We start from the raw sequence: 26,679 nt of genomic DNA on the forward strand, positions 1-26,679 counted from the left end.
ATCATACTCTTCAAAGAGCTTTATTCTGTTCAACCCAGAATAGAATGTACCTTTCCTGAGCAGGTTTGTTGCTTTTTGCTTGTTGCACATTATTTTATTTTATTTTATGCAACTTGTGAAGTTAGTCTATTATAGGGGCATTGCTATTTTAAAATAAATAAACAAACAAACCCAGCCAAACTGAATTATTATATTGAACGGGACAGTCAATGAAAAACAAGCAGTGCTGTTGTTCAGAAAAGAAAAACTTTTGAACAATAACTCCTTGTGTTCTACTGGAACAAAAAAAAAATGTAATCGTTTTTGAACAGCATGATGGTGGGTAAATTTGAGATGATATGCCAAAACATTTTCACCAGTTATAGTAGCATAATTTAATTATTGTTTTATTCAAATAATGCACACTTTTCCACACCACAATCAGTCAAGCTCATATCACCAACAAACATACACTCATTTACATTTTTAATCTTCACTCTCTGAGGCAGAAGTCTCCAAACTCATCCTTTCTAAACATCCTACTACTTGCCCGCTTGATCCCATTCCATATCATCTCCTTTAGGCCATTTCTTCTGCAGTCGTACCTGCACTCACTCACATCATTAACACTTCCTTTCATTGCTAAAACGCTTGAACGAGCTGTGTTCAACCAAGTCTCTGCATTTCTCACACAGAACAACCTCTCAACAAAATCTCAGGAACCACACTTCAATGGTTTGAGTCTTGCATCAGATAGGTCCTTCAAAGTATCTTGGAGAGGTGAGGTGTCCAAGTCACAACATCTAACTACTGGGAGCCTCAGGGCTCAGTTCTTGGACCACTTCTCTTCTCTGTCTACATGGCATCATTAGGTTCTGTCATTCAGAAACATGGCTTTTCATACCACTGCTTTGCTGATGACACTCAGCTCTACCTCTCATTCCATCCTGATGATCCGACGGTAGCTACTCATATCTCAGCTTGTCTAACAGACATTTCTTGCTGGATGATGGACCATCACCTTCAACTCAAACTTGCCAAGACAGAACTGCTTGTGGTTCCAGCAAACCCATCATTAAATCAAAATTTTCACCATCAATTTAGGAACATCAACCATAACTCCTTCAAAAACAGCTAGAAGCCTTGGAGTTATGATTGATGATCAGCTGACTTTCTCAGACCACATTGCTAAAACTGTCCGATCCTGTAGATTTGCTTTATTCAATATCGAGAAGATCAATCTAGACATGCTGCACAACTCCTTGTTCAAGCTCTTGTTCTGTCCAGGCTGGACTATTACAATGCTCTCTTGGCAGGTCTTCCAGCCAGTTCTATCAAACCCTTACAATTAATCCAGAACGCAGCAGCAAGATTAATTTTTAATGAGCCGAAAAGAATACACATCTCACCTTTGTTTATCAATTTGCACTGGCTACCAATAGCTGCTCGCATAAAATTCAAGGCATTGATGTTTGCTTACAAAACTACCACTGGCTGTGCACCCTTTTACCTAAATTTATTACTTCAGACTTATGTGCCCTCTAGAAGCTTGCGTTCTGCAAGTGAATGTCGCTTGATTGTGCCATCCCAAAGAAGCACAAAGACCTCTAACACTAGCTTACTCTATTCTTTTTCTATTCTATCTGTTTTCTTTGTATTTATTATATTATTTAAAAGCCTGAACGCATTGTCTACCGAGGTTGGCATCCCAACCGCTCCCCCTCCACCCTCAAAACGTGATTTCTACTGAGGTGGGCCCCAAGTCAATATGCTGTTCAGGGAGCCCAGAAACCATAGCGGTGCCCCTGCTTCTGTTAGCCATTATTTCTAAACAAAAGTCTACCTTGTCCAACAGTTCCTTTCTGTCGCCTGTCCTGTTGTGACATCATTAGTTGTGGCATTTGTGATCTGCGCATCTGAGAGAAGCCTTGACACTGTGTGTCTGGCTGCATTGTGTTCCAGTGATGCGAATCATCTTTGTGTAATGTGTTTATCTGTAAGGAAGTTGAGAGTTTGATAAGTCACTCAGCTTTTTGCATGGGCGCCCACTCCCCACTGTGGTCTGCATTAATACCCCCTCGACAATGAAATAGAGAGAAGTTCTGCAAGGTGAAACATGACAGGCCGCTGCATTGTTGACAAATAACCTTTCCTTCCATTCCTGTCAAGCCCCCCAAGTGACAGCTTTAGCTTTCAATGACTGGTGCGCTTTTGAAATGTCAATTTAGCATCTTGACACATATTGACGACAGAGCTGACATTTTACAGGCCTTTCGGTTTGGAAAGCAAGTAATCCCACTTATCATAATGCCAGGCATGCCGCAATAAAGTACCACTGAACTTCTCATTATTTCATTTTAAAAAAGCAATGTTCTCAGACATCCTCCGGAGGGAATGAGCGAGAACAACTCAAAACACATCTGACATGACATCTCAGTCTTCATTTGTTCAACCAGTCCTTGAAAATGCACGTCCAGGAGCTCCAAACCGTCAAAATTACTCTCTCGTGACATATGTTTGTTAAAGGAATACTGTTGTTCACTAAAAAGTCTGTTATAATTCAATCGCTTATTTTTTTACAAACCCATATTAAATTTGACTTACAGTATTTACTCTATTACAAGTCTTCTAAAACTATTATTTGATGAGAAAACAGACCTAAATTTAAGTCATGGGAGAAATAATGATGTTCTGATTGTGATCGAAATATTCTACTTCACAAAACTGGTCTGAATAATATATTGACACTGATCAAACTCCATCTGCCTCAAGATTGTCACAGTCCACTGACGATGAAGATTATCAGTGAATAATGACTTTTAACAATGTATTTTGGTCTTTTTATCACACAAAGCTATTGTATGACATTAAAAGTTGTAATAAAGTAGATGAGTCATATGGATGACTCAACTACTCATCTTTTATATGATATTCTTAAGGTGTTTTCATTGTGAATGCATGGGAAAAAGTGAACCGCACTTTATTTAAAAAAAGGAAAATGTCATTTGCGTTCCATGAAATAAAGAAAAATGAATGGGTTTTAGAAAGACATGAGTAAATTATAACTGATAAATTTTCATGTTGGTCAAGCATGTGTTTTGTAATCTAGGGCAGTGGAGCTGGTGGCCATATCCATCATTGAGTTTAGCCTAGGCCCAGATGTGCTCTAGAAATCAGAGACGGAGACCACTCTCTTTAGTCACAGACCCCGGGGCACACCAACTTGTCCTTTCCTCTGTTTCCCATCCTGCATCGTTCCAATGAACGAACCAAAACTCTGTCTTCCCCACACCCATTTCAGCCACACAAGTTATGTGACTTAAATAAACGGTCTCATTAGCCTTATGAATGTCCCACCGTGGAAGCACCACTGTCAGTCTGTCTCAAAAACTCAATCATCCTTTGGCTTTCTGCCTCTCACAGCTCTATTAGACCCCATTTATCCATTAACTTCTCTTCCTTCCCACAACACGCAACTCTTGTCTAACCACATCACACCCCCTTCGCCTGGCTCCGCCATTGTGCGCTGATGCAGCAAAGAGACATTGATGGACGTTGATGGACGTTCCCCATTGAGCGACTCAGGCCTTCCTTTTGTAAAACCTCTTTCAGGAGGAAAGGTTTACAAAATGAGCATTGAGAAAAGACAAGAAGGGGGGTGGATGTTCGATATGACAGGCCTCTCCGAGTGCTCCCAGCTTTCTGACAGGTGTGGGTGAAGGACATGTGAGGTAATCTAGAGTTTGACAGCGCGGATATAAGCACTGACACTCTGGGTGTCAGGGCATTAGTGTTTCCATTTCCTTGCACACACTGTCTCCTGCACACATGCATCCACTACAGGTCAGATGTCTGCTGACGAACCAGCTCTGAAATACAAGCTCGGGCCTGAGATGTGCTGGTACAGATAAGCTGCACTTTCATTATTTTTTTTAGTTTTTGAATAGCTATCACTCAGCCCCATTAAGAGATAAATTGCACTGGCTGGAATTTCAAGTCTGCCTGTGAAATCCTAATCAAAATGGCTCTTAAAATATACGCTGCACATGAGAATGACAGGCCACGAACCATTGAGTTACAGCAGTCAGGGTCGTCCATCAGTGATCGCATTTCTGTGCCATAAAACCTGCATCTGTCCCATCCCATCGTCTGGGACTGACATAACCAGGCCTTCTCTCCAATGACTACGTTCTCCCAGCCACAGGCTGGATTACACTTTGCCATCAACAGAGGCTGTCGTCTGAGCGTAGATGGGTTTTTGAGAGGGGTCAGGCCTTGAGGTCAGAGAGCGGGCTTAAGTCAGTGTTGCTGAGCATGTAATGGGTCTGTATGCAGAGTCCCTGGAGAGCGACAGACACGATGGGGCAAACAGGGTCTACTGCGTGACAAATGTCCATCCACGCTCGGGAACGGCACCTGTGCTGCAAGCATATGGCAGCGAAATTGAGACGTATTGAGAGCTGTCTCAGAGAACAGCCATAAAGTTGTCATCTCACATTTTTTGGTGTTAGGGTTAGGGTGTGTGTGTGTGTGTGTGTGTGTGTGTGTGTGCGAGTCTATTGTAAAACTAAATACATTATTTACCTTTATCCCCTGATATTAAATGGAGATAAGGTGAGCAATTGCTGAAAATGCTGAGTGTATCAGATCAGCACACTTGATCGTCTGCTCCCACACTTCATTTACTCTCTCTTTATTTCATTCCACTCCTGCTAGCCAGGCTACCCAATGGCTTCAGGTCTTAACTCTAATTTCTGGGACTAAAATTAAGCTGTGAAAACTTTTATTTTAATTAATAAATTATAGTTCTTGTTCTGCACTGCAAAAACCAATTTTCTTAATCAGTCCTGCTTTCCAGTAAATTATTAAATATTACTAAAACAAGATTTTTTTTGTTTAGTGTATGCTTATAGCAAGAAAATAAACCGACAGTGGGATCACTGTCGGTTTATTTTCTTGCTATAAGCATACACTAAATTTTGTGTTGCCTGATAATATTTTCATTATTATTAATGCAATAAAAACAGGATGTCACATATATTCTCAGAAAGTTGCACGGTACTCACAGATTTGCTTAAAACATTAGGAATTTGGGGGAAATCTTATAGTAATTCTCCTTTTAGATGGCATTGAGAAGCTTTGATCAGACCTCTCATGTGAGCTGCAGTGTGCAGTTATTTGGGCTAAACTTCTGCCAAACCTATTTGAAAGTGAATCTTCCCCAGGCCTAATGACACATGAAGCATATAGAGTTGTGTTTACTTTTGGGGCCAAAAGCGAATTGAGTCCAGAAGAGTGCCTTTCCCACAACAATTGTATGTCTGACAGTCTGATTACCATGGGAGTGAATGGTACCATGCGCCATCGATTGCAAAGGAGGCTGGAAATTGAATTTTAACAGGCTCAGCAGTCACTCTTTCCTCTTCCTCCATTGTTTTTGATTTTGTTGTTGTGCTCTTTGAAGCCGGCAGCTGCAAAGTAGATAGGACCCAATGGAACGTGTACACCTAGACTATGGAAATGTACGCAAGCACTCTCCCGAGGACGTTATGAGAATCCAATCTGAAAGCTGTCTGTGCACTTTCACCGCCTCTGGGTTTCAGGTGCTTGTTTTGTTTTGGTCAAAGAATAGATCAATCCTTTTTTTAGAGGAGGGAGGGTTGTGTGGATGACTTTTAGGGGAGAAACAGAACAGGTGTACAGACCTCAGAAAAAAGCTAGGAGCTAGATGTGTTGTGATTCCCAACAGATTTGCACTCATGTACCTGTGTGTTGCCTTAAGCAATCCACACCACACCTGTCTTCTTCTTTCAGCCTCTCAGTAAAACTTTCTTACTCTCCTGCATTCTCTCAGCACATCACATTTTTACTTGAAGAGAGCACACTGTCTCCCAGTATACTGCGGGGGTGGTCAGAACATCCTCTGTTGAGCTCTATGATTTATGATCAGCCACACACCTGAACTGCTGGGCTAGAATCCCATCATCCTTAGGGGTGGACTGTTTGACAAAAATCGTATACATCACGCTAACAGTATGCATCACAATAGTCTTATTTTTGCAGGAATTTCAACCTCTGAATCTGACTAGGTATGTCTGAAACTATTGTAAAATGTATGCATACTTGCACACCTGTGACCACACATCTTTTTAATTTTATAATAATGTGGCAAGTTCCAATGCTGCTTGGCAGCCTTGAACAATCTACAGCAAGGGGGTTTCAAACTTGCAGTATATTTTACGTTACTATGTTAGAAAAAATATTACAAATATTTTAAACAAAATGAAACAGTAAATTAAATGCTAAATAAAGGTAATAAATTCAAAATAAGTTATGAAAATATTATTTGGAAAATGCCATTTTAAGTACTAATGTCAGAAGACGTTAAAGTGACGTTGCCAAGTATGATTACCCATACTCTAAATTAGTGCTCTGCATTTAACCCATCCTAAATTCACACACACATCAGTGAACAAACACACACACACCGTGAACACACAGCAGTGGGCAGCCATATATGCTGTGGTGCCCGGCAGCAGTTGTACATTCACTTTCCCCACCTACAATCCATGCCGGCACGAGACTCGAACCCACAACCTTTGGGTTATGAGTTCAACTCTCACAAAGACGTGATATATATATATATATATATATATATATATATATATATATATATATATATATATATATATATATATATATATTATATATATATATATATATATATATATATATATATATAAAAGTAATATATATATATTACTTTTTTATCACACACACATGCTTACACACAGTTTTGGGTAACATTATAGACTACACAGAGGTTAACACAACAAAATAGCAACAGCTGGGTTTTCAGTCTTAGAAAAAAAGTGATAGTGCAAGCAGACAATAAATCTAGAGCACTTGTCAGGAGCCCTTCTTATAACCTACTGTATTGTAATCTGAAAGCATGAGTGTCTTCAAGACTGTAGATGTTTCAAAGAGAGGAACAGGAGATGAGAGTGAATGAAACAGACACATACAAGCGGCTCTAGAAAAGGTCAAAGACGGCACAAAATAGCCCTGTCTCACCAGAGGAGAACTCTTCTGCTGCAGTCCAAATCTGCCAGAAGCTTCTCAACCGCGGTGCACACTCACTTGCTCGCTGTTTGTCATTCTGCTTAGCTCTTATAGCAACCCTGCTGTATCAAACTGCCATCAGAGACAGCATACGAGTAACAGCAGAGAGCTGTAAGTTGAGCAATGGTTTTGTCTTTTTAGAAAGGCTGCTTCACATACATATCATTGTGTTTCATCTTATCTGTGTTCAAGGAAAAATGATTTTTTTTGGCCTCAAGTTACAGCATGTAATCTCTTGCACTCTATTTCAATTTCTCATTCTAGATTTGACTCACCAGAGTTTAAAGAAAGATGTGATCCCTTGCAGTGTGACAAATGCCATTTAAGATCCCTGACTTGAAATCGACGTAGCTAGTTGTAGGTTAATGCGAAGTACATGGCTTAATCAGTCCTTAAAACCTCCCCTTTTTTTTACACGCTGCGCTATGACCAGTTTTTGTGTTAAGGAGCTTGCAAAGGTATTTTTAAGGCTCTGATTATGTGCCTCTGGCAATGAGACCCAGCAAGTCTCATGCATTAATTGCATGAAGCCTTTAGAAGAAAGGAGGAAACAAGACAATGACAGAAAGATGCCAGAAAAGAGGGGAAATAAGGAGTGAATATACATTGTGTCACTAGCTTTGTCTAGGCCACTTCCTGTATGGTAAGATTAGTACAAATAATCAGTTGCAAATGGATTTAAGGTTGAAGAAGTTTTTATAGGGATTTTGAACTGGCAAAATCAAGTCATCGCAAAAGAAATCAGTTCCCCACGCAGATTCACTTATGTTCAAATTGGTAAAGCTGCTTGTTACGAATTCTTTGTGAACTGTGTTTCCTATTATTTACAATAGACAATTAACTTTCTTACCATTGAAATTTCATCGAAATATCTATGTGATGCAATAAAGGTCCACTACCCAAACACTGCGGTCTGGTATACTTCTCGTTAACATGGTGCTCTCCCAAACAAACCCAAGGCTGGATTTACTGCAATTTTGACAGATAGGTGCGGCAGGGGTCCCTGGCACACGTGAAAGTGGACGTTCAGTCATCTCAATCATATGCTTATATGTGTACGGGTGCATGCATATGTGTCATAGTCATCAGTTCGACAGCTGGTGGGGTCGCTACTAAACAGTTAAAGTCATCATCGCCCTACTGTAATATGTCCCAGATGTTATTTGGCAAAAGCACATTCATCCAGACACATTTGCCACGATTAATTACCAAGGACAACTGCTTACATCTGCACAGCATTACTGCACCGGTTTGCCATTGGTTAACCCAGTTCCATTTGATTCTTCCCACAGAGCAACCATCCAATCAGCACCAGCAGGGCCAGTCCACGCTGCCACCGGTGCCGCCCCCGCACAAGCAGCAGCCGTCGGTGACGGCGCTGAACCACAACTCTCTGAGCAGCCGCAGGAACGTGAGCCCGGCCCCTCCGGCCGCCCTCCCCGCCGAGCTGCAAACCACACCCGAGTCAGTGCCGCTGCAGGACAGCTGGGTCCTGGGCAGCAATGTGCCGCTGGAGAGTAGGTCAGTTATGCAATGCACACACCAGCACAGTTACATCCCAAAGTGTGACCTGTGTTATAGAAAGGTCCTTTATTTGACATTACTCACACAGCAGGACATATGACCTTTATATCTGTCTCAAAGCAATGTGACTGCAGGGCTTTTATTTATAATGCAGCCACTTTCCAGTTAACTAGTAGACATACTAACAAGCCTCAAAGTATAATTTACATTTATCACATATAGAGGATTTTTTTTTTTTTTCAAAATTAAGTTTCTGTTTATCATCCGTCTCATAAAGCGGTTTATAATATGGCAGCATCAAAAATGCTTCTGCTGACTCTGCTAACATCCCAGAATGTGAGTGACTGAGGCCTCGCCAAGCTTAGGGGAGGATACGGCTTGGTTGTTTTTCCCCCATAAATCAGTGAGGCTGTAAGCTCGGAGGATACACTGAAGGGTCTTTAAAAGCTAGCAGAAGGGAACGCTTTGTTTCGGGGGATTGCACGTTAGCGCCATAATAGCCTCTCTCTGTTTTTGATCTTCTCTTTCTAGTGACACTGTATATATGATGACTAAACCTCCCCCATTAAGCAATGTTTCCACCTATCACTCCTTTCATTCATCCTGCGTGATATAAGCACTGAGACAGACAGAGTAGGGATGAGTGCAGAGAGAGAAGCGAGGGTCGTTCAGCTTGATCTCTGAAAGTCATAGACCTTAGTCTGGATAGACAGAATATTAAATTTGATGTAAATGAGATTGAGGCTTTGAGGGATATATGTACAAACCCTTCAGTGGCTTATGGTATCAAGCCAACAAAACATTGAAAATTGTCTTTCTGAAAATGCACTAGGGATGTAAATGGTTCAGAGTTCATACTGAAACAAATGTAAATGTGCAGTAAAACAGTCCCTTTCTACAGGATTACTGCGGTACAGACAGCGCCTAATGTGGCTTCATGTATTAATGGTAAAATTCACTTCTCAATGAAAATGTGCATTTTGAAATGGTATTGATGTAAATACAGTCAATTTGTCCTAAAATAAAACAATCAAGCAAAAATTTGGATCTTTACATTAGACCTTCATGTGCCCTTATAGGCATCCAGTTACTGAAAATCATATTTAAATGCTATATATATATATTAATCTTGCAACAATGTTAATTTTAATCTTCTAACAAGTACTAATTATTTATTGTATTATATTTGTTAATTTAGGATTATTATAATATGTGTTTACTTAATTGCTTTTATGTATTGAGTTTATTCTCAAATTTATTGAGAAATGTTTATATTTGATATTTGAATTTAAAACATTTATTTAATTCATAATGTTAATAGGTTTTGCTGTGATATTCAAATTGATATTAAGAATTTTGAAATGTCATTTCTATCGGTGTAATACCAGAATGTTGGTATTGTGAAAACCGTACAGTGGACAAAAATAGTTTGCAAAAATTTGACATTTAACAGACTGAACATCTCCCTCACAGCCTTGCATTCAGTTGCATTAAATTAAATATGACACGTACCCTGACTAAGGTCTACAGGAATGCGAGTACCAATGAGTGGCTTGCTTTTGAGTTTATATTTTATGAGCGCCAGTGCCAGTGCAAACACAGTGTTACGAGATCCAGCAATAACACACCTGCTTCAGCTCCGCTGGCCTCGAGTTCACTTCATGGTCCTTCACATGGACACAGTGGTCCCAAAACAGGAATATCCAGCAGCTACACTTCCTTTATGGTCTTTCCCTTTGTTTCTCTGTTTTCCTCCACTCTTGGTTTTTTGTTACTATGTGGCCGTCTTACTCTTTCACTTTTTGTCGTGTCAACCACAGCAAGATTTTTGCTCCTTAGTCCATTGTTGTTCACCCACATTGTTTTGCTTTCTGTCTCTTTTCCAACTTACACACAGTTATTTGTTTTTGTCCTTCTCTCTGTCTCAGTGGTCACACCATATCCTCAAAATGAATTTGGCGATCGTCCACTCATATTGACAAAGCATTATGTAGATTTTTGTAGATGCTAGCAACAGAGCTAAAATTTCTGTTTATATCCTGAGATCTAACTGAGGAAGACCACACTGGACCACACACAGTCAGTAGGTTCTCTAACACTCACAGATGCTTGTAAATCCTACTATAGTGCTGCATCTTTCCAGATAAACACTCTGAAAACACACTCGTTCAGTTACGCTCGAAAGCACACATTGTGGCATGTCTGCGCGGCAGCACTGGTTCAAAAGGTGCCGTCTTCCAAGTTAGACATGGAGCTTACTTAACAACTGTTTACATGATACAGACTGACTTTTAGAGTAAAAATAAACAAAGCATCCATCTCCCCGACAGGCACAACAAGTGAAGTTTAGATGAAAATAATGAAAAACATTACAGTACTAGTAAATGGGCGAAAACGTACTGGCAGAGAGTGGAAATGCAAACGCTTCACAACATGTGTTCCTGAAAAAGTCCATTGATTATTTTGAGGCAGGATATGCTGGTTGAAGTAAAAAAGATAAATAAATAAATACATAATAATGATGCATTAGCCTTTGGAGAAAATTGCACAATCCAGTCATTAAACGTTTCCTGCTAATTTACTTGCACTAGAATAAGTTGTCATTTGACGTAATTTAGTGGATGTTTTACATAAATTTCATTAGAGGAACAATTCAGAATTTGTTCAACACACAGGCTGTTAGGTATAGTAATTGCTTCAATGACGCACTTCCAATATGCTTCAATGAAGACTGCTTTTCTGTGTTTACAAGCTTGAACGATTGGTTCCCGGGGCTCATGTGGCAGTGTTTCAGCAATTACTGACTGTACCTTTAAGCCATTATTGATATTGTCATAAACCTTGTGGTGAAACACAGATCACGTCTGAGCATAAGTTTCCACGTTCTTGTAATTTATGAACAATTTGTGCTAAACAGACAATTGAATCTAAACGTTCCTGACTCCTGCTTTCGTACAGTCAATTACCTCACTCTACTGTCTTTACTCTCATCATTATTTGATGATCCTATTAAAGTGGGGAATAGAAAAACATGAGAAGCCTCTTGAGACACCTGCCGGTCCTTAACTGATTAAAATAACTCAAGATCTCCACACAAAGATGTCTTCCACTTTCAGAGTTTGTGTATTTCATATTTAAATGCAAACCAGGCAATTGGTGAATCTGCTTCTCGACTAAAGTTTCAATGTTTCATTGTTTTAGCGTAATATTCATCTTTCATCTTACTGTTGATAGTCTGTGAACAGTTTAATGTGTGGTGATTTCTTGCTTCTTAAGCTGTTAACATACATGTTCTAATCTTGATGGAGAGGGAATGTATTTATCTTGAAATGAGAGAGAACACTGAAGCTCTTGACATTCCAAAACCTCACTCCTTGCTCAAGGCAAAATAAAGCATCTTGCAACATACTTTGTTCTGGACATTATTTTATTTTTGCACATATCAAAACAGCTTTATTTTCAAGCTGTTCTCCGAGTGGAGATAGCCAGCAAAGTGCACAGCAGCCCCACACAGGAGTCCCTCATGTGAATCTCAAAGCACTTTTGACTCATAGGTCAGCTCCCATGTCACGCCTCAGAGGTTAGACAGCTAAAGATAGACCTCACAACTTTCACCATCACAAGAGAGAAGGAAGTGCACATTGCGCTTAAAGGGATAGTTCACCCAAAAATGAAAATTGGATGTTTATTTGCTTACCCCGAGGACATCCAAGATGTAGGTGACTTTGTTTCTTCAGTAGAACACAAACGAAGATTGTTAACACAACACTTGCAGTCTGTTAGTCTTATAATGGATGTGAATGGGAACCACAGCTAAAACATAAAATAATAATAATTTAAAAAACATACACAAAACCAAATTAAAGCGATTGTCTGTGCAAGAAACTGAGCAATATGGAACATTGACACTCCCAGTTGAGAATGAAGATATAGTGTCAATGATCCACTTGAGAGATAGATGGCGCTAATACACTTTTAAGTCTGTGATCCGCCATAAAGCAAGAAGAAGAAGACACCTCACATGCTTGCTGCCATAGACAGTAAAAGAAATGGACACAGCGACCCCATTGGAACTCAACTGAGACAATTGAAGCCCATTTTTAACGTTTTTTAGCACTTCCGTTTCTGACGCGCAGACTCAAACGAAGCTTGACGACGTCAGCAACCTGTCTGACAGTTGTAAATGTTCTAGTAGCTGTGCGTGCAAACTGTCATCGTTAATCTTGCAGAGACTGCGAGCTTGAGCGGGGAGTTCTTTGGCGTGAGTGAGCAGGAGTAAGTATTCTGATTAATTATTTTGTATAGTATTTTCAAATGTAACGCCAGTACGCCATATTAAGTTAATTCTCTGCAAGCTTCTCCTCCTGTCTGTACGGTAATGCGACAGAGAGTCGAGAGGTTATGACGCAATCGTTAGCCTATTTTTTACAAAAACTGTTTCTACGGGGCCATAATGTAACATAGAAGGTAATGGAGCCCTTTATACATTGTCGTGTATCTTTAGAAATAAATAATGGACAAACGGAGTCTTTAAACGCCTCAGATGTAAAGTTATTCGCTGTCAAAGTGACGCCAAAATGAATGGGAGTCAGTGGGAATGCTTACGCAAGTGAAGTTCTGCTACAAGATGGCAGCACGCAGCCGACTTCAACTTCCGGTCGACTTCCTTGCTGCCTGCTTGCTGCTGAGGATGTGCTCAGGAGAGTTCTAACAGTTCGGACATTGCGTGAATCAGAGGTAAAAAAATTAAAAAAAAGATATAAATACTGTACAGCTTCTTGCACAGACAGATCGTTTTGTGTATTTACACTTCAGTGTATTGTCACAAGCTGCAGGGTTTAATTTAGTTTTGTTTGTGAATATATATATATATAATTTTATTTTTTTTAGCTGTGATTCCCATTCACCTCCATTATAAGGCTGACAGACTGCAACAGTTTGTGTTAAAAATCTTTGTTTGTGTTCTACTGAAGAAGCAAAGTCACCTACATCTTGGATGTCATGGGGGTAAGCAGAAAACATCAAATTTTCATTTTTGGGTGAACTATCCCTTCAATTATAAAAGCTCATTTCCTGTAGACAGTAAACAGAGATTGTGCCAAATGAAAATTAACTGATTCTTTACTTTGTTTGTTGTCTTTGTTTTTGGTAAGTGGTTTTAAAGAGCAGTGATTTATTGCTTCAAAACAAAACCAGAAAATCAAATTGTCGTTAAAGTAAAGCATCATCCATCAATATAAGATCAAAAAAAGTGTGAAAGCCTGTTGACTCGTAGCGGACTGTGTTCAGAGTACGATCACACACCATCCTGCCAAGCCCACCCAGTTGTCAAGAGCCTTTAGATGTTTGGATATTTTATCTATGATCTCCACCACCAGTTTGGGAACAGGGCACAGTCAGGGTCAATCCACATAGACAAAACACACAGCAAATGTGAGCTGCCTCTCAGTACAGGCTTAAGTGCTTAGGATCATTCAGTACTGACACTTTGTCCTCTGTCACTTTTATAACTAGCAAATGTTCACAGTAGCACTGCAGAAGAATACACTGGAGGCAGCATTAGAAAAAAATGGTTTCCTTGAGAAAAACAATATCCCTTATTTGGAATTTCCTTCACATAGTTTTATGATTGTTTTTGTTTGTTTGCTTGTTTTACTTTTGTTTTTTCATATTTGTTTTCTGCCCTCCATACTGTGATGTGGAGTGGAAACATAAATTATATATATATAGGTCATAATGAGAGAGATTGTTTATCATTGTCGATATATGTACTGTAGATTGACTATATAGTTTTTTCAAAAGTGTGTAGCACGGGGCTGTTGTTAAGCATGAATGAAGCATAAAACTGATTTAAAAGAAATGTGTTATTCTAAAGGTCAAAGGTCCTTTGTCAAAAGAGTAGAAATTTTGTTTCCACCTTCAGTAGTTCATCTAAACATTTCACTGTGTCAAATGGTAATTCCATGTCTTAAAATTTCAGAATTTATATTCTCTTTTAAGTAGACTATCTTCAATTACGCCACCATATATAAGCATTGTCAAGTTATTTTCCAGTTCTTTTACGCGTTCCCTCTTCCTAAATCTTCTGTGAAGGCATTTGTCAGAGGATGACAAACGTGAAAGGAGATACATGGATTAGCATAGCAGTTTCCAGCCTGATGTCATGCCTGCTGTAATCAATTAGCAATGGTTATCTTGTCCCTCATGCTCCGAAATCCCTGTTCGCTGTCTTCTGTGTCAAAGGAATGTTATCCTGTCTTACCCAAACACCAGATGCCCCAGTCAGTCCACAGATACTACAGCTGGAGATTTTATCTCTAGTTTCCATCACATCTTCTATTATCGCTCGTTTAAGTGGGTGTTGTATGTAATTTTTTGTATTAACATTTTACTAAGAGTCTAATCTCGGCGTTCTAAGTAATTTAAAACTTTTTTCAAGCCCACGCCACATTTATTTTTATTGTTATAATCCTTTTAACTGTGATGAAATCCAGTGTTATATGACTATATACGTCATATTCAATTAAATTCAAGTTTATTTGTATAGCGCTTTTCGCAATTGTCGCAAAGCAGCTTGACAGGAAATTAAGTTTAAGTAATATGTTTAGTAGTAGCTTGTCAGTGGTGACTGTCAAATCGATGTACATATGGCAGAAATGTAAGCTACATTCAGTTAATGACATAATCAAACAGAATATGAACACTATTAACAGCAATGATTATGTGTTGCAATCAAACTTGTAGCAAAATTTGATAGTTTATATTGTTTCAGGGTTGGCATCATCTGAAGTCGTCTGAGGGGTTTGCATCATCTCTTCTCAGGTGTTCGGTTGTCTCAGGTCTTTGAAAGGGCTGGATTCAGACTGAAGCTTGTGCAATTCATAGTTACCATGGGATGTCAATCCCGTGGCAGAAACAGAGAAACAAATAGAGACATAATTAGTGTGGCTGCTGTTACAACCAAGCAAAAATGATTTGTTCAACCCAAGCGAAGAAATAATAATGTGCATGTGATCAGATATAACTGCAGTACACGATTATGAGATGCATTATTTTAATGCTTGGCCAAAGAGATGTGTCTAGATTTAAACAGAGAGAGTATGTCTGAACCCCAAACATTATCAGGATGGCTATTCCAGAGTTCGGAAGCCAAATGTGAAAAAGCTCTACCTGCTTTAGTGGACTTTTCTATCCTAGGTACTACCAAAAAGTCCAGAGTTTTGCAACCTTAGGGAGTGTGATGGATTGTAGCATAGTAGAAGACTAGGTAGGTAGGTACACAGGAGCTAAACCATTAAGGGCCTTGTAGGTAAGTAATAATATTTTGTTACTGACACAGAATTGAATAGGTAGCCAGTGCAGAGACTTTAAAATTGGGGTAGTATGATCATATTTTTTCGACCTGGTAAGGACTCTAGCCACTGCATTTTGGACTATATGTAGCTTGTTTATTGGAGATGCAGGACAACCACCTCGAAGTGCATTACAGTAGTCCAGTGTAGAGGTCATGAATGCATGCACTAGCTTTTCTGCATCGGAAACAGCTTGGCAGTGTTTCTAAGATGGAAAAATGCTGTTTTTGTAACATAAGAAATATGATTTTCAAAAGACAAGTTGCGGTCTAAAATAGCACCCAGATTTTTGCCTGTTGAGGAAATAAAAGTGCATCCATCTAGTTGCAAATTGTAATCCAAGAGATTCTGTGTAGTGCTATCTATCTTATCGGAATTCAGTTGGAGAAAATGATTGGTCATCCAATTTTCTTCCCATTTCTTTGGGTGTGATGAATGGAGCTGAAGTACTGAAGTACTGTGCTAAATAAAAAAAAAACGTAGTTTGTTTTGGTTATTTTCTGAGTTTACGGATATGCTCGACCCAGATTTTAGAGCCTGTCTCTAGCTAGGCATACTGTTTTTCCGCGCAATTCTAAAAACTTCCAAGTTAATTTTTCTCATTGCGCTCAAGACTATGAGTTTCTTTCTTGAGAGAGTGGGTATTACTGTTGTACCATGGCGCAGTACGTTTTTCTGTAACCTTTTTCAATTTGATGGGGGCAACAGCTTCTAATGTATTAGAAAAGATAATGCCCATGTTGCTAGTCACTTCGTCTAGTTCATATTTGTTTATGGGTACACAGAGCAGTTGAGATAAATCAGGCAGTTTATTTGTGAATCTGTCTTTGGTGGCTGGAACAACAGTTCTTCCTGGACGATAATGCGGAGCCATACAGTTACTATCTGTAATAACGCAGCATGCACAATACAAGAAAATGGTCTTTCATAATAACTTTGAGGTATGATCTCTGTATCAGTAAGATCAATTCCATGCATAATTAAATCTAGCACATGATCAAAACGATGAGTGGGCCTGGTGATGTTTTGCTTGACTCCAAAATTTATTAGGTCAGTAAACGCAAGTCCTAATGCATCATTTGTATTATCAACGTTAATGTAAAATTTTAGTGCTTTATCAACATTTACCAGTAGGTCTGAGAGGAAATCTGCAAATTCTTTAAGGAAATCTGTAAATGACCCTGGCGGTCTATACACAGTAGGTGTTGGGCCAATAGACTATGCCATCGTCCATCGCCGATGGCTGATAGACATCATGATGTTGTGGGGGTATCGTATCATGATACCTTTTTAAGTTTCACTATCACTTCCTAGATTCGTGATCGCACATACTCTATTTATACTATAGAGTGGCAGTACTTACCACACATTTTACAAGATTATATGTTTGTCAGTGTTTTTCTGCAAATCATTTGCCATCATCCCCAATAATCTCTCCTTACACCGTGTCTACACCGGATGTGAAAGTTGTCGCATGGCACCACGCCTCGTTCAGCTATGGACTGTCTACACTGGACGCAAAAAAGCGACCATTGAAAATCATTTGAAATTTGTGTCAGCACATCATAAACAGCAGGAGCTGGCAGGAGTTTACTGTCAGGGATTTGTGGTGTCATGCCATGCAGCTTCCAGTGTAGACCGCATCACTGATTATACTGAGTTCTATTGACTGATCTATATAAAATGAATCTCTATTATAGATAAGTGATTCTATAGTATTTTGTCGCATATCAACGTGCTGTGCTGCTCGCATCCGGTGTATATAGTTGGATTCATGGTTCAGGCACAACCCCTAACTCCACTCAAGCAACCCCCCCCCCCCCCCAAATTACGGGAATTAAAAGTGTCAGCAATCATAATAAAATGAAATTAACATTTATCATTTTCATGCCAAAGTTACTTAAATTGGTCTTTCCGATCCTAAATTAGCCAGATTTGTCTTTATTTCTTTTTAAATTAATTTGTCTTGAAAAGTAGGACAAAGATGAATTTGAAACTACATATAAATAATTTTAAAAGCTGTTGTGTGGTTTATATATCAAATAGTGTAATTCAAAACCTACGTGCATATGGTCAAGTCTTGTTACATGTCAGCAAGGCACTTGTAAAAACTTTAAGCAAAGGATTGAACTCCTGCTATGAGGTCAGAAAGGTGAGTTGGTTGGAGCTAAGGTCATGGTGGTGTTTTGTGGGAATACCAAGAGGTCATGTGCCAAGTCATATTGAATTACTCTTGGAATCCATGCATCAGTTTTCAACCCACAACAAAATTTGTGGAGAGGAATGAAAAACTCCATATTGCCCCAAGGTTTTAGATCAGTGGTTCTCAAATGGTTTCACTTTTTGGACTTTGACTGGCAAAATGCTAAAATAGTTTAGCATTTATAAATAAGCAAAAAAATGCCCAAAGTCAAACAAAGAATATATTATTTGTTTATTGCTCATTTATAAGTGTCTCAGAAGCCAGTAACTCACTAAATAAACACATTGTGGTCAGCACAAACCAAAGTGAACCTGTATGTATTCTGGATAATATTTTCCTTTACCTTTGTAGGTTTTTGAGGGTGTGGGTTAGTCACATAACCTCTCCATGTTGACATCTACCTAGTTCGACTTGATTCTAACAAGTCACAGTTACATTTTCATCAAAATACAGTAGAATAGGTTGCACACATGGCCTTCAATGTCAATAACAAAAAATATGGAAATTGTTCTCTCCCTCATAAAAGTTGATGGGCCTTTTTTATATCCTAGCAATACATAATTACATGGTTAGGTGCATTTTATTTTTGACCTTTAGGAAGGTTTTTTTTTTTTTGCTGCCTTGAGCCCTATCATTTTAGGGTCATGGCCCACCACCAATTGAAACCACTGCTTCAGATTCTGTGCATCTCTAGAGATACCCATCCCTTGCTCCGGGGGATGCTATTCAACGTAGAGGAAGTATAATTATTAATATATATTCACACCAGCTTATAGAGGATGTAGAGAGCCTACCAATAACAATTTACAGTCATTCAGTGTGCTTGAGTAATTCTGTGGCTTTATTCACTATAATAAATATTCCTTGATGTCAGAGCATGTTAGTGCTTCCATTTAGAGGAAAACAGATTGATGCATTGGACATATAACAGCAGTATACTTGTTTTATGAGTATTTTCATGTGTGTGGGTCTGTCTTTCATTCTATGTACATTCAGCTATGACTGTCTGCCATTTGGGAAGCTCTTTCTCTCTGGATTTGCTGCCAAACTCATAATTAGAAATACCTTGACTTGTCTCATCACCAGTAAGAACTGACAACCTTTATTCTAATTGTTTGTCTCTCTCATGTAGAAAATTAGCAAAGCAAGCAGTTCTTGAAAACGGGCATGACAACTTAATAGAGATGGATGTGTTCCCTCCCGTGTGCCACGAGGGCGGCTATGGGGACGGGTATGTGCTCCTGAGTCTTCTCTTGGTGCCAGCTGCTGATGCCAAGCCCAACACTGAGCCAACCAAAGTGCTAAATCTCCAGAACCCCCACCCCCACCCCCACCCCAACCCAGATACCCCCAAACAGAAGGCCATTGCTCAGCCAACCAAATGGCCAGAGTCCCATACTGAGCCAACCAAATTTAGACAAAGCAGTCATGCACTGGCCCAACCTCTTATTGTATATCTCTTCCCTTGTTCGGTTAGCCAGGACTGCAAATTATTAAGAGGCACTTGATTGGCAGCCACTTCTGACACTGGTACTTGCTTAGGAATAATTGCTCTAAATTAAGTTGCAATAAAAATCCACTAATATGCTAATCGATTCGCCACTTGCATAAATCAAGTTACACAGCCTTTAATATTTTAATTTGACTAATTCTTTAATTGATATTCCTGCATTACTGGATTAAATCATGACTGCCTTGCACAGCATCTTGGCTTTGATTGGGTTGATTGATAATGTTAGAGTAAAAGTGAGTTGGCAGCAACTGTTTACTGCACTAAAACAAGAGCACAGTTTCTCTTTCTCTGTCTCTATCTCTCTCTGTCGCTGCATTAGAATGCAGAGACATTGTCGAACTGTCTCGCTAATTGGATTTAGTGCTCAGTGTTATTTGATATCGCAGCTCGAATCATCTGTTTGTTCCATTGTTCAGAGTCTTCATGGGTCATTCTGTCAACATAAAGAATGCAATCGAACAGACAACCATGCAGTTTTAGAGAATTGCTTATCTATGGAAGCTTGTGAGATGTTTTGTTTAACAAACGGAAGGGATTTCATGCGGTGGAAGAGTGTTATTATGTCTAGGCCTTTAATGTAGACTGGGGATAGTTTTTTCACTTTTTTAACTACATTAAATATTTTTTCAGATTTGTTTTTGACAGTTAATTCTGTATAGGCGCATACCTATCTGAAGTTTTGACTACGAAAAAAAGAGCTATAAAAACTACTACTGTTATTTCCCCAGAAAAAAATTTGATAAATAATTATTGTCATCAAATAAGTATATTTGGCAGCTGGCCATTATTAGTTATTATTAGTTTTTTTAATTTAAACAATTAAACTAAAATAAAACACAATTTATGGAGAAAAAAAATATTGACAATTAAAAATTAAAATCTGTTTCCAGTTTTCAGTGTTTTGGTTAAAATCTCATTGTATGACTGTCTTAGATGATTTATCTATTATATGTAATATTTATTAACTTATATTAATATATATATATATATATATATATATATATATATATATATATATATATATATATAATCACATAGGAGTATATAATATTATTTAAATGATCTGTGAATTTGAAACCAGCATACAAAACACCTGCACAAACAAAATGTATTTATGTGTTTGGACTTGTTTCAAAACCTTACTTTTATAGTCCTGTTTTCCATATGTCTACAGTCCTACACATGGGATAATGGGATCTTAAATGCTAAAAATAATGATGTTTTATTTTTTTCCTCTTCTGCTGAAGAAACAGTACCGCTGGTGATTTTTAATTAGAAAAAGCTTTTTCTCCACCTCTCAAGTGCAATCAAATTATTCCAGATTTACAGTGGAAAGTGCCACTCACACTCAGATGCACCCAACGTTTCTCATTTCTCCACTTTCATTTGGACAAAGAAACACAGCAGGCTAAAGGGAAGTCAAACACAAGGTCTTTGATTGAGATGTGTTCGGTAAAGGTTGAGAAGTGAAGAGGGCTAGATTTTCACTGTGGTGTTCAAGCTAACAGAAAGGGCCGGCTTTATAAATGTTCTGGTAATATCTGCCCAGCTTAATTACCACATGCCAAGGGCTTCTGTTAACCAATCATTCTTTAAGTGCCAATCAGCAGGAGAGGGTGACACTAGCTTAGCGGGAGATGTACAGGAGCAAGGCATTTTAGGAGGGCTGTACGCCTCACTTCCTGTACTGCGCCCCGCTCTATGAACAATCAGTGCTGCTGCAACTATTCATTTAAACTCCTTTAGAGTTAATACACCAAGCTTTCCATGAATAGAATATGCGATTGTTAAATGCTATAATCATCTGATTTTATGAACTGTATCAGATGTTACAGGTTCTTGGCATTAATCTTTATTGCCTAAAGCTGTTCAATGCAAAATGAAAAGAAAATACTTTAAAAATGTGTATCTTTTAAAACGAGAAATAGATGTTAATTGCTTTTCTCTTTCTGTCTCTCTCCATTTTTCTCTCTTTCAGGCACTTTCTCTTTAAGACAGGCACTGGCACCACTCCTCTGTTCAGCACGGCCACGCCAGGCTACACCATGGCCACGGGGGGAGTCTACTCGCCCCCCACACGGCCCCTGCCCCGCAACACACTGTCTCGCAGCGCTTTCAAATTCAAGAAGTCCCCCAAGTACTGCTCATGGAGGTGCACGGCCCTCAGCGCCATGGCTGTCTCCATACTGCTCTCTGTACTGCTCTGTTACTGCATTGGTAGGTCAAACCTTGATGCTTTAAAGTATAGATGGTTGATTAATGAAGTCGACTAGTCAAATATATATATATATATATACTAGTCATATATTTCTATATATTTTTTATATGGAGTTATTTTTATTTTTCAATTGATATTCTGAGTTTAATTGAGCTTTTAAGACAACATTTTTAAGACCGACTAGTCATTCAGGCAACCCTAAAAGGGAGGGCATCATGTCCCCCTAACCACTTTGCCTTATATATTCAGAATTTTTACTACCACTTGATTTTTAAGTAAGTTTATGAAGCTATAATTTCATTCAGGTTACCTCTAGCAAGCCTGCAAAATGTTATAATGGCTGTGGAGTACTATTTAAAAATCAACTGCTTTGTCAATTCCATTGCCATGGAAACCACTGCTAATTTTTGTCTATTACTCAGTCACCTGCACAGTGGTCCTTGTAGCCTTTGTTGCCATAGTAGCAGAATGGGGCCACGTCGACGGACAAACATTTATTCTCCTGTTGTGTCGTCATGGTTTTAAGTTCGCTTTCATTTAGTATTTATCACATACTGTGTGCCAAATGTAGACAGCCTTGTTTAAGCGTCCTCTCTGAAAGGAGCCAGTTGTTTCCTCATTCCATACAAATGTCACGCTGATGAGAGGATTTGTGGAAGGCCTGTAGAGATGCTGTTTTGCACCGTGAGGTGGGCTGGTTTGTCTCAAAGGAAGATGGTTCTGTTGAACCGCATGGGAGAGACAATGATACAGCAGGCATTGGACATCTGTTTATTTTTCGTTCTTCTGCTACATTATGAGTGTTCTTTACTCCCAACCATTTTTATAATGGTTCTGTTACTGAAGAGAGAAGGGAAGCACATAGAGAGAGAAAGCGAGGAGAGAGAGAGAGGGAGGTATAACAGGCTTTTTGTTATATGGTGGCTCTCACAGATATATTCCAAAATAGAACTGGAAATTTTTGTTCTTCTGTAAGCTTAAGGAAAAAGAAATGTCATTTTATCCATTTCAGACTGTTATATGTGGTTGAATCAGACTACAAACCTCCAAAACATGTCATATTTCAATCCAAAATCAAAAGAAAAAAAATTAACTATTTTGCATAATGCTTTTGTTATTAAAATGGTTCTAACTTTTTCATCCTGAAAACCCCTTTGTAACACAAAAACGCCAGATTCTCATCATATATTCTTCATTAGAAGTACTGGTGTTACATAAAAATTAAGATCTAAAATGAATAGGTAAATATCATTGTAAATGTGGTGCTGAATTACATTTATATATTAATTTTAACTGCGAAACAAAGATGAATACATTAAATAGTGCATGATCATCATTACTGCATTATATGATAGCGGTAACACTTTACAATAACATTACAAAAACACTTTACAATACTTATTATTGTTATTTAACTAACATTAACATTTCCTACAGTCTTTATTAATCTTTGTTAATGTGAGTTAATAAAAATACACATGTTCCTTGTTAGTTCATGAGAACATTATAGACCAAAGTACACTGGTTTCACAAAAATAAAGTAACAGAACACCTAATGGACGTGCCATATGATCCAATCAACTGCACTTAAAGGACAAAATTAGCAGAAATTGTCACATTCACATGAGAGGTTTCACCTCTTAGCGATCAGACACAGAGGACACACAAAGACATGCACGATTCAGTACAATTCGTTGTATTGATGACGTCAAGACTGGCCTCCAAAGTCAATAAGAGGAAATGAAGTGCCCTCCTTTTCCTTTCTCAGTGCAATATTGCTCCAAACCTATTCAGTGCTGTAGAGATCCAGCAGCCCTCTTTTATCATAAAGTCATAAAGGGATGAGAGGACAGCATCAGTGAGTCCCTTTTACATCCAAATAGGAATGCATTTGTTCAGTCAGTGGCCTTTCATTATTGTCCGCTTTTGTGTCACGTTGAGAGAAGTCATTTGTAGTTCCATTTTTCACTGTTGGGATTGACAAGATGTACTGTATTAAAGCCTGCGCAGCGTTAGAGCTGTGTTCGACAGGTTTAAAGAAAGCAGTTGAATTCTCTGTGTGATCAGCAACCAAGAGTGGCTGAATAACAAAAGCTAATTTTTCTCTTTAGAGAGAAAGCCAAATCCATTTCGGAGTTAATTATTGCACTGTATTCGAGACAGTACAGCAGCTTCCAGAGAGCTATTTACTGACACTCCACAGCCAGGTCTGCTGCTTTTGTCAATACAGCTGCTAATAGAGCAGAGATCGCAACCATCTAGAGAGACTGAAAGCCAACAAGATTACAGAGTTTTCACCCAGGGTCACAAAATAATTGGTCCATAATGGCAATCTCTTTCATTCTGTGTCTTTGTTGTCTTAGATGTGCACTGGCCTTATGAAATAATATCAGCTTAGTTGGGCTGTATGCAAATTAAAAAGTTTGTGGAAAGAAATGCATCATGTGACTTTTTGAATTGTTGTTTGTTTTTTTAAGTCCGATCTTGGCAGAAAGTTGTTAGTTGAAGATAGCATTTGTACCATGTCTTGCTTACAAGCAGCGGGGTGTTGCTGGCCAGACCCTCAGCAGCTCTGATCATTACTGCATTTTAAGATTCCTGAAGATGCACTCAGCAGGACATTCAAGAGCATCACAGAAATTATGGAAATATATGGAGAGCTAATCATGACAGTGCCCTGTAGGGGCTAAACATTAACAAGCCTGAAAACAGATTCCTTCTCACTTTCTTTTTATCTGTGGCTGTTCCTCGTCCCGTCCCAGCTTTCATTATCAGACCTCATTATCCCTCTGAATTTGCGTTCCAAAACCTGTTATTTCAAATGACTGATGCTATGGGTATACACAATGGAACATTGTTACTGCACTCTTTCTTCCTGTTCAAAATGTGTTCACAAATGGGCTTGCCAATAGATTTACCAAATGAGTTTTCATTTACTAAATGACTTCTGTTCCTCCCAAATTACTTCACAGAATTAATAAAGTTTAGGTTAATAATAAGTTAGACCTACTTAAAGAGTTTGACAATCCTTAACCATCGCTACTTAAATCTGAGGAATTAACTGTTATCTGAAAAACAAGCCTATATTTAAACATAGGCCAGGTTTCCAAAGGAGAATGCAAAATTATATTGTCTTTCAAGGCAGTGTACTTGAATATTGTCCACCTGCAGAGCCCTAGAATCACACATTATTAACTGAGATATTATATGCGTTGTTGTTTATCATCCCTTTTCTTTCTGCTTTTAGCACAATGGGATTATTCCCAGCTAACAAAATTATATTATAAGAACATTTTGCCCATTCATAATAAGTATGTTTTCTGAACCAGATTACAAAAAATATATTAAAAAAAAAAAAAAACTTTTTTTATTATTATTATTTATGTGAACAGTAAGGGAACATTTAATTGTATCATTGATCATTTAATGTATTTGTGCTACATTGTGTTTTGAGAACATTGTTAAAGACCAGATGATAATAGAAAAGAGAAACAGGGCTAATGTTCTATTTGCGTTATTAGAAGGACATTTGTTCATAACTTTGAGAGAACAGGGCTAGAATGTTATATGATGTTCCGAGAACACTCCGTTGGGGCTCCAACCAATATGCTTTACATTTATGCTTTCGTTATTTTAAGCTATTTTAAAAGTTTCCCTGTGTAGCATATGCACTTAATACTAAGAATTATAATTGGGATTATATATAAAATCATAATAGGAATTTATGAGTCTTCTTAAAACTGCTGTTTGGCCACTTCAACATCTGAATACTGGAGGCTAAACAAATCAGTTTATAAATTAGAGTATATTATGCTGCAACAGTAAATTGCTTTAATACTTGTAAATTGTCCTATCTGGTTGGGTTAAACAGACTATGCAAAAAGTGCAGTTAAAAGGTATCCTAACGAATGGCCTCTCTGACTAGTTGTGTGTATTACAAAAAGAGAGGGAACTGTAATATTTGATTCATAAAGCATTACAACAAGATGCACATCCATGCAGTTATCAAGTAAACACAGTGGAACATTCACTGTAAACTTCTGTAAAAGCTGATGACGTGATTGTTTGTCTGCAGGTGGATGCCGCTTTAATTATGCACAAGAATGCATTATATTTTGAGTAACATGAGTTCAATGTATGCAGCGTCTTGGTCTCACTGTGTCTCACACTGTCAGCATTGCAGATGGAGAACATATCCTCCTCTTTGGTTTCACACAGCAAACAATGCCTCGCTCGCTATGTGTCAGCAGCTCTTCCAGCCACTAAGAAAACCCAGAGCCTTTTCTCTGTCAGTCCCATCTGGTGTGTCAGACCCCAGCCATCTCCGCTAAGCCCACACCCACACAACAAGACAGACAGAGAACGGGGAAATCAGGTTTCTCTCTCTCTCTGTCCTTGTTCAACAGGGGTTATATAGCCACGTAGAGATTTTTAATGAACACTCGATCAATACCACATCCTCTGAGGATGGCTTTAATACAGGATGGAAGTTCACCCAGATGCCACAAACATGTTGAGAGGATCCTCTGACCGCCACTAAAATCTCACTAGAACGACAGGTTAACTGAGTAGACCTGAGACCAGATTTTTTGACTCACTTAACTGCTCCCTGAGCTTCTTGAAAAAAGAGTTCTGAGGCAAGACTGATGCAGCACAAGTCCTGATGGAAGGCCATCATGCCATCATATGCCTTTCCAGCAGTTTTCATTTCATAGTTGTTGACTAGGAGAAAGTCCTTTTTTAATCCTAAGAAGTTAAGCTGTCCACT

At 38.6% G+C, this 26,679-nt stretch overlaps 1 protein-coding gene across 6 annotated transcripts in view; it reads left to right on the forward strand.

Annotated features, from left to right (window-relative positions):
- Positions 1–26,679, forward strand: part of LOC128016610 (teneurin-3) — a 281,615-nt gene that overhangs the window by 173,705 nt on the left and 81,231 nt on the right. For all 6 annotated transcript variants that reach the window (XM_052601266.1, XM_052601257.1, XM_052601279.1 and 3 more), the window contains 2 exons: positions 8,394–8,622; positions 21,672–21,910. In XM_052601266.1, the coding sequence (XP_052457226.1) occupies positions 8,394–8,622; positions 21,672–21,910 (468 nt within the window). The remainder of the gene's footprint in view (positions 1–8,393; positions 8,623–21,671; positions 21,911–26,679) is intronic.

This window comes from Carassius gibelio, chromosome A1 (genome assembly GCF_023724105.1).
Source record: "Carassius gibelio isolate Cgi1373 ecotype wild population from Czech Republic chromosome A1, carGib1.2-hapl.c, whole genome shotgun sequence".
Classification (NCBI taxonomy): Eukaryota; Metazoa; Chordata; class Actinopteri; order Cypriniformes; family Cyprinidae; genus Carassius; species Carassius gibelio.